Here is a 15927-nt window from a genome sequence, read left to right as displayed (position 1 = left end):
ATAGCTCTCTTGCAGTGATATAGAGGGTGAACATTTATCATTTTACCCTGTATAAGCTTTATACAGAGTAAAACAGATTTGTTTAGGGTTTAGATCCCATTGGGAGCTGGGTGTCTGCATGCTGGAGACAGGTATAATGCTGAGGTGGTTTCAGTCTGGATCTGCAGTTTGGGGTGTGTGGCCCTGACCCTTTGGCTGTGTTGCAGCAGGCTAGCGCGTCTGGCTCAACAAGGCAGGGTTCTGGAGGCCCAGGCTGGCAGGAAAAACAGGATCAGAGGTAATTTCAGCATAACAGGTGACAGTCTCAATAGGGGTCTCTGTGACCAAACCTGTCACATTATGCACATGGATATGCCCCTGAATGATGTGCTATTCCAGTCCGGGTTCCTCTCAATCTCTCCTTTCAAAGTTGTTCTACTGTGGATAACTAATTCAATAACCACTGGAACAGAGACGTGAAGTTGAGCATCTCACACTCTAGGTGGGCGCCTCCAGCCACAAGCTTATAAAATCATTCTTTCTGGACCTCTGATTCTTCCCATGATTTGTCCACTGATCTCAGTTGAGCCCTGCAGACCTTTTTGGAATACTGACAAATTAATAATAATAATAATAATAACAATAATAATAATACAATAATGAACAATACGACCACGGGCTCTGCAAAATTCCATTGCAATGGGCTGGGAATTGAATTCACCTGTTTCCACTGCCCATCACTAAACATGTACTGAGTTTAACAGCTTCAAGAATTGGTTAGGAGATTATTCATTGTTCTCCTCAGGGCGTCCTTCACCTCCGTGTTCCTCAGGCTGTAGATGAGGGAGTTCAACGTGGGGACCACCAACGTTTAAAATAATGAGGCCACTTTGTCTGTGTCCAGGGAATAGGTGGAGGTGGGACATAAATACATGAAGAGGAGGGTGCCAAAAAGCAGGACACCATGGTCCAGTGGAAAGTGCAGGTCGAGAAGGCTTTGTGCCGGCCTTCGATGAGCGGATCTGCAGGATGGTGGAGGCGATATAGACATAGGAGAGGAAGACAGTTACAAGGCTGCTCACTATAATGCAGCTCGTGAAAGCAAACATCACAATCTCATTGATGTGGGTGTCATAACACGAGAGCGCCAGCAGTGGGGGAATGTCACAGAAGAAATGATTGATGATGTTGGAGCTGCAGAATGACAACCGAAATGTAAAAAATGTGTTTATCATTGAATCCACCAACCCCCCAGCGTACACTCCAGCCACCAGCTGCTTACAAAACTGCCTGGACGTGGTGACCATATAGAGCAGTGGGTTACAGATGGCCACATGATGGTCATACGCCATCACAGCCAGCAAGAGGCACTCAACATCTGTAATAGCGTTCGAGAGATACATTTGCACAGTGCAGGCAGTGTAAGAAATGCTTTTCTTCTCGGCTAAGAAATTCAGCAGCATCTTAGGGCAAATTGTCGAGGAATAGCAGAGGTCACAGAAAGACAAATTACTGAGAAAAAAGTACATGGGGGTGTGGAGTCGGGGATCACTCACGATTAACAAGATCATCCCTCCATTCCCCACCAGTGTGATTCCATAAATCATTAGGAAGAACCAAAACAGGGGGACCCACAGTTCCAGATGATCTGTAAGTCCTGAGAGAATGAACTCAGTCACCTCCGAGTGATTTCCTTTTTCCATATCCTCTGAACACAGATCAGGCAGCTACAGAGATGTGGAGAGGTGCATGGTGCAGAAAACCTGTCCCTTCTCTGAAATGAAGTAAGTGAAGATAAATGGAGATCAGTTTCTCAGTGGACATCAGTACCCGCTCAGGGAAGGGCTTAGTCCACAGAGTCAGATGTTCACAGCTGGTCATTCCAGTTGTTCAATAAAATACACACTGCATAAATACAATGACACACAGGTTAATCATGCCCCACACATGAACACTCCTGTTCACTAATCCAAGCAGCAAACAGTGACTTGTGACTCTGTTGTAAGAGAATCATGGTGAAAATTGTTTCAGTGTGAAGAGATTATTTGTAAGCTCAAAAAGGGGTGAGAGTAGAGGAGTCTCAATCTTTCTAACCTCTTTGGGCAAAGGGAGCTCTGTGGCTTGGCATGTCGGTTTGGGGTAAAGTTGCTTTCTCTGCTAATTAAGGTTTTTGGCATTTATCTTAGCCTGTATGAAAACCCAGAGACACAATGGAAGGCACTGGCTTCAGTGACTATGTAATTGCCTATATTTTCCAAGCAAGGAGGTTGCTCCTTTAGCTGAAGGGTAGGAGTTGCGGCTGAGGCTTTTAGTGCTGGAGGTCTTCAATTCAATATCTGTTGATCCCCATGGTGTCCATTTGTGTGTGTGACTGTAATTCAGGACAATAGCACCCAGCTGCTTACAAAACTGCCTGGACGTGGTGACCATATAGAGCAGTGGGTTACAGATGGCCACATGATGGTCATACGCCATCACAGCCAGCAAGAGGCACTCAACATCTGTAATACGTTCGAGAGATACATTTGCACAGTGCAGGCAGTGTAAGAAATGCTTTTCTTCTCGCTAAGAAATTCAGCAGCATCTTAGGGCAAATGTCGAGAATAGCAGAGTCACAGAAAGACAAAATTACTGAGAAAAAAGTACATGGGGTGTGGAGTCGGGGATCACTCACGATTACAAGATCATCCCTCCATTCCCCCACCAGTGTGATTCCATAAATCATTAGGAGAACCAAAACAGGGGACCCACAGTTCCAGATGATCTGTAAGTCCTGAGAGAATGAACTCAGTCACCTCCGAGTGATTTCCTTTTTCCATATCTCTCGAACAAGATCAGGCAGCTAACGAGATGTGGAGAGGTGCATGGTGCAGAAAACTGTCCCTTCTCTGAAATGAAGTAAGTGAAGATAATGGAGATCAGTTTCTCAGTGGATCAGTACCCGCTCAGGAAGGGCTTAGTCCACAGAGTCAGATGTTCACAGCTGGTCATTCCAGTTGTTCAATAAATACACCGGCATAAATACAATGACACACAGTTAATCATGCCAGCTGCTTACAAAACTGCCTGACGTGGTGACCATAAGAGCAGTGGGTTACAGATGGCCACATGATGTATACGCCATCACAGCCACAAGAGGCACTCAACATCTGTAATAGCGTTGGAGATACATTTGCACAGTGCAGGCATGTAAGAAATGCTTTTCTTCTCGGCTAAGAAATTCAGCAGCATCTTAGGGCAAATTGTCGAGGAATAGCAGAGGTACAGAAAGACAAATTACTGAGAAAAAGTACATGGGGGGTGGAGTCGGGGATCACTCACGATTAACAAGATCATCCTCCATTCCCACCAGTGTGATTCCATAAATCATAGGAGAACCAAACAGGGGACCCACATGTTCAGATGATCTGTAAGTCCTGAGAGAATGAACTCAGTCACCTCGAGTGATTTCCTTTTTCCATATCCTCTGAACACAGATCAGGCAGCTACAGAGATGTGAGAGGTGCATGGTGCAGAAACCTGTCCCTTCTCTGAAATGAGTAAGTGAAGATAATGGAGATCAGTTTTCTCAGTGGACATCAGTACCCGCTCAGGGAAGGGCTTAGTCCACAGAGTCAGATGTTCACAGCTGGTCATTCCAGTTGTTCAATAAAATCACACTGCATAATACAATGACACACAGGTTAATCCATGGTACCTGCTGAAAGAGAGAGAGAGATGTGTTGGTGTTTCCCCATTGACAGGAACCACCAGTTTGGAGCTTTTGAGAAGTTTTATACTGAGATGTGTGATCTATGGGACATGATCCCTGAAGCAAGTGGGAATACCTGAGCTCAGAGAGCCATAACACCTAATTGATACACTCAGTGAACCAAAGCCACCTTGATGTAATTGGTGCCCTGGGGATTAATTGGCCCACTCTTTTCTGCCATGTTATTAAATGATGCAATTTCTACCAGAGTTACAGAGTATGAGGCTAGAGGTATATTTCATCCTGATGTTTTCAGTACAAGCTGGGTACTGTGTAGAGCTTATCCACAGAGGGGGTTTGTTTGTGGAGACCGAAATCTTTTTGTTAAAAACTTAATATTTCAATTCGGAAATGCCACATTGGTGCATGAGATACCACACACTATGAATCTCTTCCATGTTCCAGGTTCCCAGGCTGGACTACATCCCTAATGATGCATGATGATCTCTACTCTTCCTGAACTGCCCTGGATCATCACCAAAGTCCCACAGCCACAGTTTAGGGAAGAGGGGAGTTCAGAATTTTGATGGAAAGCTGATAATTTCCAGGGAAAAGAAAATTTCATGGAAAAAATAGTTGAATGGAAAATCCAATTTTCCATCAAAAAAAATTCTCAAGAAAACTTTTCAACCAGCCTTAGCAACAAATTTTGAATTAAAGGAATAGAAAGTTAGATACAAGTGAAACATGCTAATTGTTAGAAGCTCTACCTGATATCTTCTCAGTCATTCCTGGTTTCAGAATCACCTCATTGTCATGGCCCCAATAGATGGAATATAAAACCTATAAGATATGTAATAGAATCCCAGATTATCTAGCTATTTGTAGCATGGCAATCACCATGGTTTGCTTTGTCTTTCCCTTGCTAGGTTATTCCCCAAAGTAGGAAAGATAAGTTAACTCATTTTGCTTCATGGAGACCACATGATGACCAGAGGAGCTCAGGAGGACACCACGGCATGCTACAGACTTCTGCAGTTCACAAACTATGCCTCTTGCCTGCATATTATCTGCACACAGAGCTCAGCTTTAAGGTCATAAATAAAGCTATGACTCAACTAGAAATAGTCATGCTCTCATCATAAATATTAATACAATATTTTTGATAAAATACAGTAACTCTCACTTAACATCCGCTTGCTTAACGTTGTTTCGATCTTACATCACAGTTCCATTACAGAACTTGCTCGTTTGTCCACAGCTGGCAGCCCCTCTATCAGCTCCCATACACCCCTGCAGTTCCTCCTGCTGGCAGACTGCATAGATCAGCGCCTTTCCCCTGCTCCCCCCACACCTCCTGCCCATGGCAATCAGCTGGTTTGCAGCATTCAGGAGTCAGTGGAGGGAGGGGGAGAAGTGATGATGCAGCATGTGGAGTAAAGGGGGAGGAGGTGGGGGGAGAAGAGGCGGCTTAAGGGTGGGGTCTTGGGGGAAGAGGTGGAGTGGCTGGGCCAAGGGTTAAGCCCACCGCCCCTGGTGCTTGCACATTGGGGAAGCTGCCGCTGGTGCTGCGCAACCTGCTTCTCCTAGCCTACGGCAACTTCAGCCTCCTTGCCTGCCTCATTGTCTGCAATGCCACTGGGCTGTGCCTATGTGGGGTTAGGCGGGGGCATCTCCCATTGTTTCATATTCAGCAATGATGATTGCAATATTAAACTGTTTCTTTAACATTGTTTAAAAATTTATACCAGTATTAAATTGCTTGTTTAAAACTGCTTAAAATGTATATAATGCCTTTTGTCTGCCAAATAAAAATATTCCCTGGAACCTAACTACCCCTATTTACATTAATTCTTATGGGGAAATTGGATTCGCTTAACATCATTTCACTTAAAGTTGCATTTTTCAGGAACACAACTACAACATTAAGTGAGGAGCTACTGTATGTGAAGTTATAAGATTACACAGTATCAGGTTATTAATACATGTTCCAAACTCAGGCTGGCAAACAGCTCTGTCTTAGAAAAAGATGTGTGCTCTGCTTAATTTTGTATTTAAACAGTAACCAGAGTCATCAAGAAAGAAGGGAAACAAAGGAATCCCCAAAAAGTGAGGAAAAAGCAGCAGGGAACATCCTTCTGTATAGACATTTTGTCTTCTGGTAACTAGGTGGAAATGGTTCTCAAAGGGGGATAGGACTATAAAAATAAGGGGCAGACATCCAAAGGCACCACTCTCTCGCTCTTTCTATCTGCCTCTTCCCATTGATTCACTGCATCTGAAGGGATAAAGGAAGCAGCCATTGGACTTGGGGAGGTGTCCTGACCTATGAAATTTGGTCAGGAAGGCTGCTGAAAGCACGTGGTGAGGAAACATTTGCTTTGAATTTCATCTTATTTGTTGACTTAGGCACAAGTTGCATTCTAGCTCTATTTTTCTTGTAACCATGTCTAACGTCTATGCCTCCTTATTTACACTCACTTAAAATCTATCTGTGTAGTCAATCGATTTAATCCAGTGTGTTTAAATAGAAGTGTCTGAGAAGCTAAGTTGCATGGATATTAGTGCTGTTACAGAAATAATGGACAATGTAGCTTGTATTGTCCAGGAGAGGACTGGACAGCACAGCACGTGCATTTCTGGAGGGAAATCGAAGACTGAAAAGTGTGTTGGGGTCACTCTGCAGTACAACCAAAGGATGGTGAGAGCCTGAGTGTAACCCAACTATTCCTGGCCAGGCTGCATTTACACACACATGCTCAGGGTGTGATTTGTTTGTGAGTGGCCCAAGTGGAAGCCACTTCAGCAAGGCATTGCAAGGCTGCAGGCAGGTGTGACAGAGTTGCTGATTAGTCTGATTTGGGCCCTGGTATCTCACAACCACCAACCTAGAAAATATCCCAATAACACTAAAGGTGTGTTCATCCTATTGGTTTACATGGATTATTTCTATGTCTGGAGTTAGGAGAATAAGATAAAAAACTTGTATTATTGATGTAGACATATTAAGGGGCAGCCATTAAAGGTGTTTCAGAATCACTGAACTGTGAATGGCTCTGTTTACCTCCAAGCCTTCCTGTGTATGTGTGGGCCAACCCAGGAAGAATGGAGATTGGGGTCTTACAGTGACATGTGACCATATCACCTGATATTGGACTCCATCTTGAAGCTGGTACTTTTCCAGAGGGGAGTGGAATTCCAAACAAAGGTTTCTCACCTTAGGGAAGTTCTATATCAAGTTGGGAAGCAAACAATGAGTGTCTTCAACTGCCGTAAGAGGCGACCTCCCCACCCCACGGAGATATCTGCAAGCACCTGGAAACAGGGACTGTAACCACAGGAGTAGGGGAGAACAGGCTGGACTCAGGTCAGAAAAGGCCTATGACCTGAGAAGGATTTTACCTGAAGTAACAATGATGGTGAGAAGTTAACATCTGTAACTGATTTCTGAGTGTATTAAGCTTAGACTTGCATATTTTGTTTTATTTTGCTTTGTGACTTACTTTGTTCTGTCTGTTAATACTTAAATTCTACTTTCATACTTTATAAATAAACAAAAGTTATTTTATTAACGAAGTGTAAGTAATTGTTACCTGAGGGGGGCAGGGCGAAGCTCTGAATATCTCTCTATCAGTGATATACAGGGTGAACATTTATCATTTTACCTGGTATAAGCTTTATACAGAGTAAAATTATTTTATTTGGGGTTTAGATCCTGTTGGGAGCTGGGTGTCTGCGTGCTGGAGGCAGGTATCCTGCTGAGCTAGTTTCAGTCTAGATCTGCAGTTTGTGGGACATGACCCAGAGACTGGGTCTGTGTTGCAGCAGGCTAGCATGTCTGCCTCAGCAAGTCAGGGTACAGCACATCAGGTGACAGCACATCAGGTGACAGTCCCAATGGGGGTGTCTGTTAACAAACCCATCACACTATACACTTGTGTTCCCTGCATTTCCAGAAAGCATCCCAGCCCCTGAGTGATGTGCTATTCCAGTCTGGGTTGATCTCAGTCTCTCCTTTCAATGTTGTTCTAACGAGGATAACTAATTAAATAACCCTTGGGACAGAGACATGAAGTTGAGCATCTCACCCTCTAGGTGGATGCTCCTAGTCATCAGTCTATAAAATCATTCTGTCTTTCTGACCCTGCAATGCTTCTCGTGTTTTGTCCACTGATCTCAGTTGGGGCCTGCAAACCTTGTTGTAATACAAACAAACTAATAACAACAACAATAGAATAAGGAACAAAACTACCACGAACTCTGCGAAATTACATTGCAATGGGCTGGGAATTGAATTCAGCTGTTCCCACTCCCCATCACTAAACCAGTACAGAGTTAAACAGATTCAGGAATTGGTTACGAGTTTATTCATTGCTCTCCTCAGGGCGTCCTTCACCTCTGTGTTCCTCAGGCTGTAGATGAGGGGGTTCAACATGGGGATCACCAACGTGTAAAACACCGAGGCCACTTTGTCTCTGTCCATGGAATAGCTGGAGGGAGAACATAAATACAGGAAAAGTTGGATGCCATAAAACAGGACCACAACGGTTAAGTGGAAAGAGCAGGTAGAAAAGGCTTTGCGCCGGCCCTCGGCAGAGCAGATGTGCAGGATGGTGGAGATGATATAGACATAGGAGAGGAGGACATTTACGAGGCTGCCCACTATAATGCAGCTCAGAAAAACAAACATCACAATCTCATTGATGCGAGTGTCAGAACAGGAGAGCACCAACATTGGGGGGAAGTCACAGAAGAAATGATTCATGATGTTGGATCTGCTGAATGACAGCTGAAATATAAAACGTGTGTATCATTGAATCCACAAACCCCACAGCGTACACCCCAGCCACCAGCTGTTTACAAAGCTGCCTGGACATGGTGACTCTATAGAGCAGTGGGTTACAGATGCTCACGTAACGGTCATATGCCATCACAGCCAGCAAGAGGCCCTCAACATCTGTAAAAACGATAGAGAGAGACATCTGCACAGCGCAGTCAGTGTAAGAAATGCTTTTCCTCTCAGCTAAGAAATTCAGCAGCATTTTAGGGGAAATTATTGAGGAAAAGCAGAGGTCACAGAAAGACAAATTACTGAGGAAAAAGTACATGGGGGTGTGGAGGCGGGGATCACTCATGATTAACAAGATCATCCCCCCATTCCCCACCAGGGTGATACCATAAATCAGTAGGAACACCCCAAAGAGGGGGACCTGCAGCTCTGGACAATCTGTCAGTCCTGAGAGAATGAACTCAGTCACCTCTGAGTGATTTCCCTTTTCCATATCCTCTGAACACAGATCAGGCAGCTACAGAGATGTGGACAGGTGATTGGTTCAGAAAACCTGTCCCTTCTCTGAAATGAAGTAAGTGAAGATAAAGGGAGATCAGTTTCCCAATGGACATCAGTACCCACTCTGGGAAGGGCTTAGTCCACAGAGCCAGATGTTCAGAGCTGGTCATTCCAGTTGTGTGATAAAATAGACACTGTGTAAATATAATGACACACAGGTTACTCATGCTCCACACACGAACACTCCTATTCACTAATCCAAGCAGCAAGTAGTGACTTGTGAATCTGCTGTAAGAAAATCATGGTGAAAATTGTTTCAGTCTGAAGAGATTATTTGTAAGCTCAAAAAGTGGTGAGAACAGAGGAGTTTCAATCTTTCTACCATCTTTGGGCAAGGGGAGCTTTGTGGCTTGGCATGTCAGTTTGGGGTAAGTCTTGCTTATGTTGCAAATTCAGTTTTTTGACATTTACTCTAGCCTGTATGAGAACCCACACATACAATGGAAAGCACTGACTTTGGTGTCTATTTAATTGCCTCTTTTTTCCAACCAAGGAGGTCACTCCTTTAGCTGAAGGGGTAGGAGTCGGGGAAGAGGCTTTTAGTGCTGGAGGTCTTGAATTCAATACCTGCTGATCCCCATGGTGTCTGTGTGTGTGTGTGACTGTAATTCAGGACAACAGCACGTACCTGCTGAGAAGAGAGAGAGGGATGTGTTGGTGTTTCCCCATCAATAGAAACTACCAGTTTGGAGCATTTGGGATGTTTTATACTGAGATGTGTGATCTGTGGGACATGATTCCTGAAGCAAGTGAGAATACCTGAGCTCAGAGAACCATAACTCCTAATTAAGACACTCAGTGAACCAAAGCCAGCTTGGTGTAATTGGTGCCCTGGGGATTAATTTGACCTACTCTTCCTTACTGTGTTATTAAATGATGCAATTTCTACCAGAGTTACAGAGTATGAGGTTAGGGGTAGATTTCATCCTGCTGTTTTCAGTGCAAGCCATGTAGTGTGTAGAGCTGGTCAATAAAGGGTTATTTTTTTGAGGAGACAGAAACCTTTTTGAATCTTCATTTCTTCACTATGGAAGCAGAAATTATCCCCCATGGTGTTCAGGCTTTCCTGGTATTATCAGTGCTCCAGGATATGTTGGTACCCCCTTCTAAGTGGTGCCAACCTGTGAGGCATTGCAGGGTTGATTGTATTAGGAGGAAAAATTGAAGATCCGTGTCAGCTCTATTCTTTAGTATAATCTGTGGGAGAGGGGTTACAAAGAATGTAACAAAGTCCTGCTTCTCTGAACACTTGTAGAAACAACCAACAGCCAGCAATCTTTGTATTCAGAAGCGCCCAAGTCTGTCACTCCAGGTCTGTACCCAGGAAACACTATGCCCCTACTTCCTCTAGAAGTCATGCTCATAACTCCTCCACTTGACTTCTCTGCCTCCTGTGACCCGGAGGTGCCTGGGGCAGTCCTCAGTGAAAATGCCAAGGTCAGGGCAGGCTGCAAAAAGGAGGATACTCCCCAAACTCCTGGTTAACAGAGTGTGACATTGTGTGACATACAAGATAGGCCATGCAACAGATCTCTTCAAAGGTTATGATCTACTGGATATATTCATCCTATTTGCATGCATGTATTATTTTTTACTCAAAGTTATGAATATTGGCTATGTGTGATGAACTAGGAATGTTCTTAATGTTTTCTCTGAATACTGCGTTGGTGCCTCAGTGTCCCCTAGGCAGTTCTTAAGTATCTGGCAGAGCAAAGGGCCAGTGCACCTAAATGCCTGACCCTCTGTCTCCTAGCAACTGATTGCCTGGGCCCCTCCTCTGCAAAGGTGCCAGCTGAAGGTGTTGGAGACAAAGAGATCAGGTGACCTCTACTGGCCTCGGGAAAGGGCTGAGCAGAGGAGGAGGGCTGGAGGGTTGTTAGTCTGGAGCGCCTGGGGATGAGGAGTGAAGTGCAAACCTGGGGTCTTGCTTACTGACCCCCAGAATGGACCGGCCTAGGTCTGGTTCGCTGTACTACAAGATCTGTTTTAAGACCTGTTCCTGTCATGGAATAAACCTCTGTTTACTGCTGGCTAAGAGATCATGTCTGACTGCAAAGTGGGGTGCTGAGGACCCTGTGGCTCCCCAGGCCCCTTGGGTGGGCTTACTGTGGGAAAGGCACGGAGGGCAGAGGATGCTGAATGCCAAGGAAGACCCAGGAGGAAGATGTGTGAGCATCTTGCCCTGAACAAGTTGCCCAAGGGGAGGAAGGCTCCCCAAAGCCTAACTGGCTTTGTGGGAGCTGTTACCAGAGCATAGCCCGGGGACTCCGTGACACTAGGTACCTTGTTGATTTTAAGTAGCCTCAGTGAAGCATTGGATCAGCTTCCAGAGAAAAGGCTATTCTCTATAAGTGCCCAGTCAAGAAACCTAAGCTAACAATGAACTTTTAGAGACACAATCCACATGTGAACTTTCCGGGAATGTGGCTAGGCTGGTAAGAAATAATCGTGCATGACAGATGACTTCCATGTGACTCTAAAACTTCATTTGTAACTGGATTCTGCACAGGAGTGAGAGGGGTGTTCACCAGAGAGAAAGTCTTTAAAAAATCCGTGGGAGACCCCTCCATTTTGCTTCAGCTGGCTGAAGAGAGAACTCTTCCACCCGGAAAGATACAGAACAGAGGAATTAATCCAGGGAGTGTGAGTGATTGCTGGACTCAGACTAGGGAGAGCCTCATCTGTAAAAGGAAGCTTAATGAACACCAGTGAGGGTGAGGTTTTATCTGTGTTCAGTTTCATTACTGTATTAGAGATAGATCTGCGTGTTTATTTATTTCCTTGCTAATTCACTTTCTTCTGTCTGTTATTAGTTGGAACCACTAAATCCTACTTTCTATACTTAATAAAATCACTTTTACTTCTTAATAACCCAGAGTATGTGATTAGTACCTGGGGAAGGGGGCACACAGCTGTGCATAGCTCTCTCTCAGTGTTATATGAGGGCGAACATCTATGTATTTACCTCGTACAGGGTAAAACGGATTTATCAGGGTTTGACAACCCATTGCGAGGTGAGTACTGAGTGTAAAAGACAGAACATTTCTGAACCTGCTTCCAGATAAGCCTAACAGCTGTTAGGACATGGTTTCAGGTCTGAGTTGCATCAGGCTAAACCAGGCAGGACTCTGGGTCCCAAGCTGCCATGGCAGGAAAGCATGAGCAAAAGTGGTCTTGGCACATCAGTTGGCCGCTCTCAAGGGGTTTCTGTGGTCCACCATCACAGGTGGTGCTCAGTGCTCTCTGAAAGTCAGTCCTTGTAGGTGCTTCAGCTTGGTACCAAAACCACTATTCACTTTTGAAAAGCTTGACTCCAGTGAGCAGCTTCACTCTTCTAGCGTCTGTCCCCAACCTCAGACCCAACCTATAAAAGGAGTGATGCTAACGGGAATCAAACTACATTATTATTCTTTAACCACCACTGTTTTTCCCCACTCACCCTGTGAAAGCTAGAGCCTGCTGCTCTGCATCAGCATAACTCTATTGATGCCAGTGGACCACGTGTAAACAAGAAATGCTGTATTCAAGTAATTGCCAGATCTCCTGCTAATGTACATGGCATAAACACCATGTCATTCAAGGGGGCCAGATCCCGAGCTAGCATAAATCAGCTTAGATCACTTGAAGTCAGTGGCAGATCCTTAGGCGGTGTGAAGCAAGAAGGCCGGCATTGAAGTCTCTATACCAGATTCTTTGCTGGTGTAATACATCACTCATTATGAGCCGCTGGGTGCTATAAATTGGAGTAGTCCCATTGAAGTCAACATGCAGAGCCACAGCCGTGTGACTCCTGTGCCAATTTGCACTTTGCACAGCCTCCTTTGGCTAACTTCCATATGAATCAGAGCCGGCTGACAATGGCCCTTTTCTTATTAAACTCGCAATGATGGTTTTGGTATTGACCAGCTTGAGCCAGCTGTACTCTAGGAACTTTTGCAGTATACAATGTGGGTTAGGGTGTTTTATTTTTTAACAACATTTCTACACCAGCAAAGCCATACGGCTTGTGATACCTGACTGTTACAGTGGCTGTGCTGTAGCAAGTCACGATAGAGACTTTCATTGCTGACAGGAGCATTCCTTGTCAGCAGAGGTATCCTCCTCCCTGACGGTGGTAGCTATACTTGTCTACTTGGCGACTTAGTTGACTTAACTACATCACTTGTGGTTTGATGTTCCCACACCCCTGAGTCACAAAGCCGGGTCAATCTAAGTTTCTAGTGTAAACCAGCCCTAGTGAGATCAGGGTAAATGGTAAAAAAAGTGCTCTTGCTGATATGTTATTTCTTGGGGAATGGATATACAGTTGCAGGTAAATGCTGATTTTGCTTTCATAAATGAGGCTACACTAGGCAGGTTTGCCGGCGTAGCTATATCAAGGATAGCAAACAGGCAAACTTTTCTCAGGGCCACCCAGAGGATTCAGGGGGCCTGGGGCAAAGCAATTTCAGGGCCTCTTCATAAAAATAAAAGTGCAATGCTATATTCTTGCGGGCCCCTATGGGCCAGGACAAATTGCCCCACTTGCCCAACTCCCCCAGGGAAATAACCTTCTGCATCTCGGCACAAACCCAGTTTTAGAAAACTTCTTTACAAAGGATCACTGGTTTCAGCATCAGCTAGTGCTAAAATGCACTAAAGCTCATTAAAAGGTGGACAAATATTTTCCGTCAAAACTTTTTTTGGATCGAAAAGCTAGGGGTTTAAAAGCAGAAAAAATCACAGACAATGTCTGCTTTTGAATTTGTTGTGGTTGTTTAATGTGAAAAACTGAAATTGAGTCTGCCAAAACCGTATTATGGGTTGGGGGTTCAGAAGTGTGTGACCAAATATTTGCTGCTTGCTGTGTTTGATTGTTTACAAGAAATAAAAAGTCTGCTTCTTAAACTGGCTTCTATGGGTCCCTCACAAACTGGAGACGGTTACTATGGGTTGTCTTTAGTATAGCTTATGTACATACTCACGAACTGAGCATTTGAAGCTGTTCAGAATCTGGGATAAGCCTAGTGTGTGAAAACTAAATGCTCAAATACACCATCCATGTGAATGGACACAGGGTCGTAAAATTTAAATTAACTCCAGGGGTTCTCAGACTGGGGTTGGGACCCTCAGGGGTCACAGTTATTACCGAAAGTAACGAAGCTGTCAGCCTCCACCTCAAACTCCGCTTTACCTCCAGCATTTATATATAGTGTTAATATAAAAAAGTGTTTTCAATTTTTATATAGGGGGGAGGGTTTGCACTTAGAGGTTTGCTATTGAAAGGGTCACCAAGTACAAATTTGAGAAGCTGAATTAACCTCTCTGAATCTCAGGAATACAGGGGATGGGGGGGGGAGGGTGCTCCCTTGATAGAGTTGGGAAGGAGGTAGGTGGTGTAGGATATTGCTCTTCTCATGTGATCCCCTCCTCAGTGGCTAATTTTAAATGAAGCTACCCTCCCCTGACATGAATCTCGCTATGGCACTGAAATTAAATATAGACTATAATTTGGCATTTGAGAAGTGAAAGGGATGGTAGCCCTAAGGGAAAAGCTAACAGCTTGGCTCTTTTGCAAGTCTTAAACTGATGGATCAGCTGTAGGGTAGGGAAGGCTGTGCCTCCCAAACAGCCTGGCCCTGTTCCCTATCGACCTCCACCCTCTTTGTGACCCCCAACTGCCCGCCCCCCCCTCAGAAACCCCGACCTATCCTGCTCCTTGCCCCCTCACTCTCTCCCAAAGACCCCAACACCACCATCACCCTGGGACCCCACCCCTGCTCCCTGTCTCCTGACTTCCCCAACCCCTATTCACCCCCCCGCCCGCTGAGTCCTGACAGACCTCCGGAACACCCACGATCCAACCCCCATGTTCCCTGTCCCTTGACCCTTTCCTGTCCCCTGACTGTCCCCGGGACTCCCTGCCCCTTATCCAACCACCCCGGCCCCGGTCTCTTACCCCTGGCTCCCCCCTCACCCGAAGCCTCAGCACATCGCATCCAGGAGTGCCACTGAACAGCTGCAGCGTGGCTCTGGCAAGGCTCCTGAGCTCCTACCTGCTCAGAGCGGTGTGGTAAGGGGACAGGGCAGCGAACTCCGGGCCAAGCGGAGGGAACTCCGGCCCCACCAGAGCCACGCTGCAGCTGTTCAGGGTCGCTCCTGGACATGTTGAGGCTCCGGGAGAGGGGAGGAGGCGGGGTCAGGCTGGAGCGGGAGCCTCACTCATTCTCTTGGGGTCCCCTGCAGAGCCCAGGGCCTGAGGAAAATTGCCCCACTTGCCCTCCCTGGGTGGCCCTGCCTTTTCTAGGGTAGACTAAGCCTCAACACATAGCTTTTTCCATTATTGGTCATTTATGCTTCATCACTCCACGCTTTGTAATTTCCTATGTGACGAGATTTTGAAAGCGAAATGTTCCAATAAACCTGGAAACACCAAAATTCCAGCAAAGTAAAAGTTCTATGGGAGCATTTTGCAGAGGGAAAACTTTCTGAATGAATGTAACATACTAGCTTAATGCGCCCTGCCCCCATCTAGTGGCTGGTCCCTAGAGAAGATAAAAATCTACTACCAAGACCAGCAAAAGAAATTGCTATGCTCTCAAGGGGCATGGGGCTGTGCTTTGGTGCTGAAGGTCTTGGGTCCTATAAACAATTGGGACACACAGTTTTGATGCAGGATTTGTTTTCTAGGCCTGGGGATTTGTGCACAGCTAAGTTTCTAGGGGAGTAGATGCCTGCAGATGGTCACATTACCTTGCTTGAATGCGCAGGGTTAAGGAGACAGTGTAAGGGAAGTTCCCACTGCAGTGAGCAGTAGATCAGGCATAACTGCATTCTTTTTGCTTTGTAGGTCCAAGCATCGCTCCCTGCTAATCCCCTGGTTAGCGACCGATTGGTAGCTGTCTGGAGTTGTCAGCTTCCAGACTGC

General features: G+C 45.4%; 1 protein-coding gene and 1 pseudogene across 1 annotated transcript; both read right to left on the bottom strand.

The window, feature by feature from the left end:
• Positions 1 to 745: 745 nt before the first annotated feature.
• On the bottom strand, positions 746 to 1682 carry LOC116834781 (olfactory receptor 8U9-like; annotated as a pseudogene).
• Positions 1683 to 8015: 6333 nt separating this feature from the next.
• On the bottom strand, positions 8016 to 8952 carry LOC116834780 (olfactory receptor 5G9-like). The gene is given in 2 exon segments (XM_075065974.1): positions 8016 to 8469; positions 8471 to 8952. Coding segments are annotated over 2 exon segments (936 nt in total).
• Positions 8953 to 15927: the final 6975 nt, after the last annotated feature.

This window comes from Chelonoidis abingdonii, chromosome 4 (assembly GCF_003597395.2).
Source record: "Chelonoidis abingdonii isolate Lonesome George chromosome 4, CheloAbing_2.0, whole genome shotgun sequence".
Taxonomy (NCBI): Eukaryota; Metazoa; Chordata; order Testudines; family Testudinidae; genus Chelonoidis; species Chelonoidis abingdonii.
This window is presented reverse-complemented; position numbering and strand designations above follow the sequence as displayed.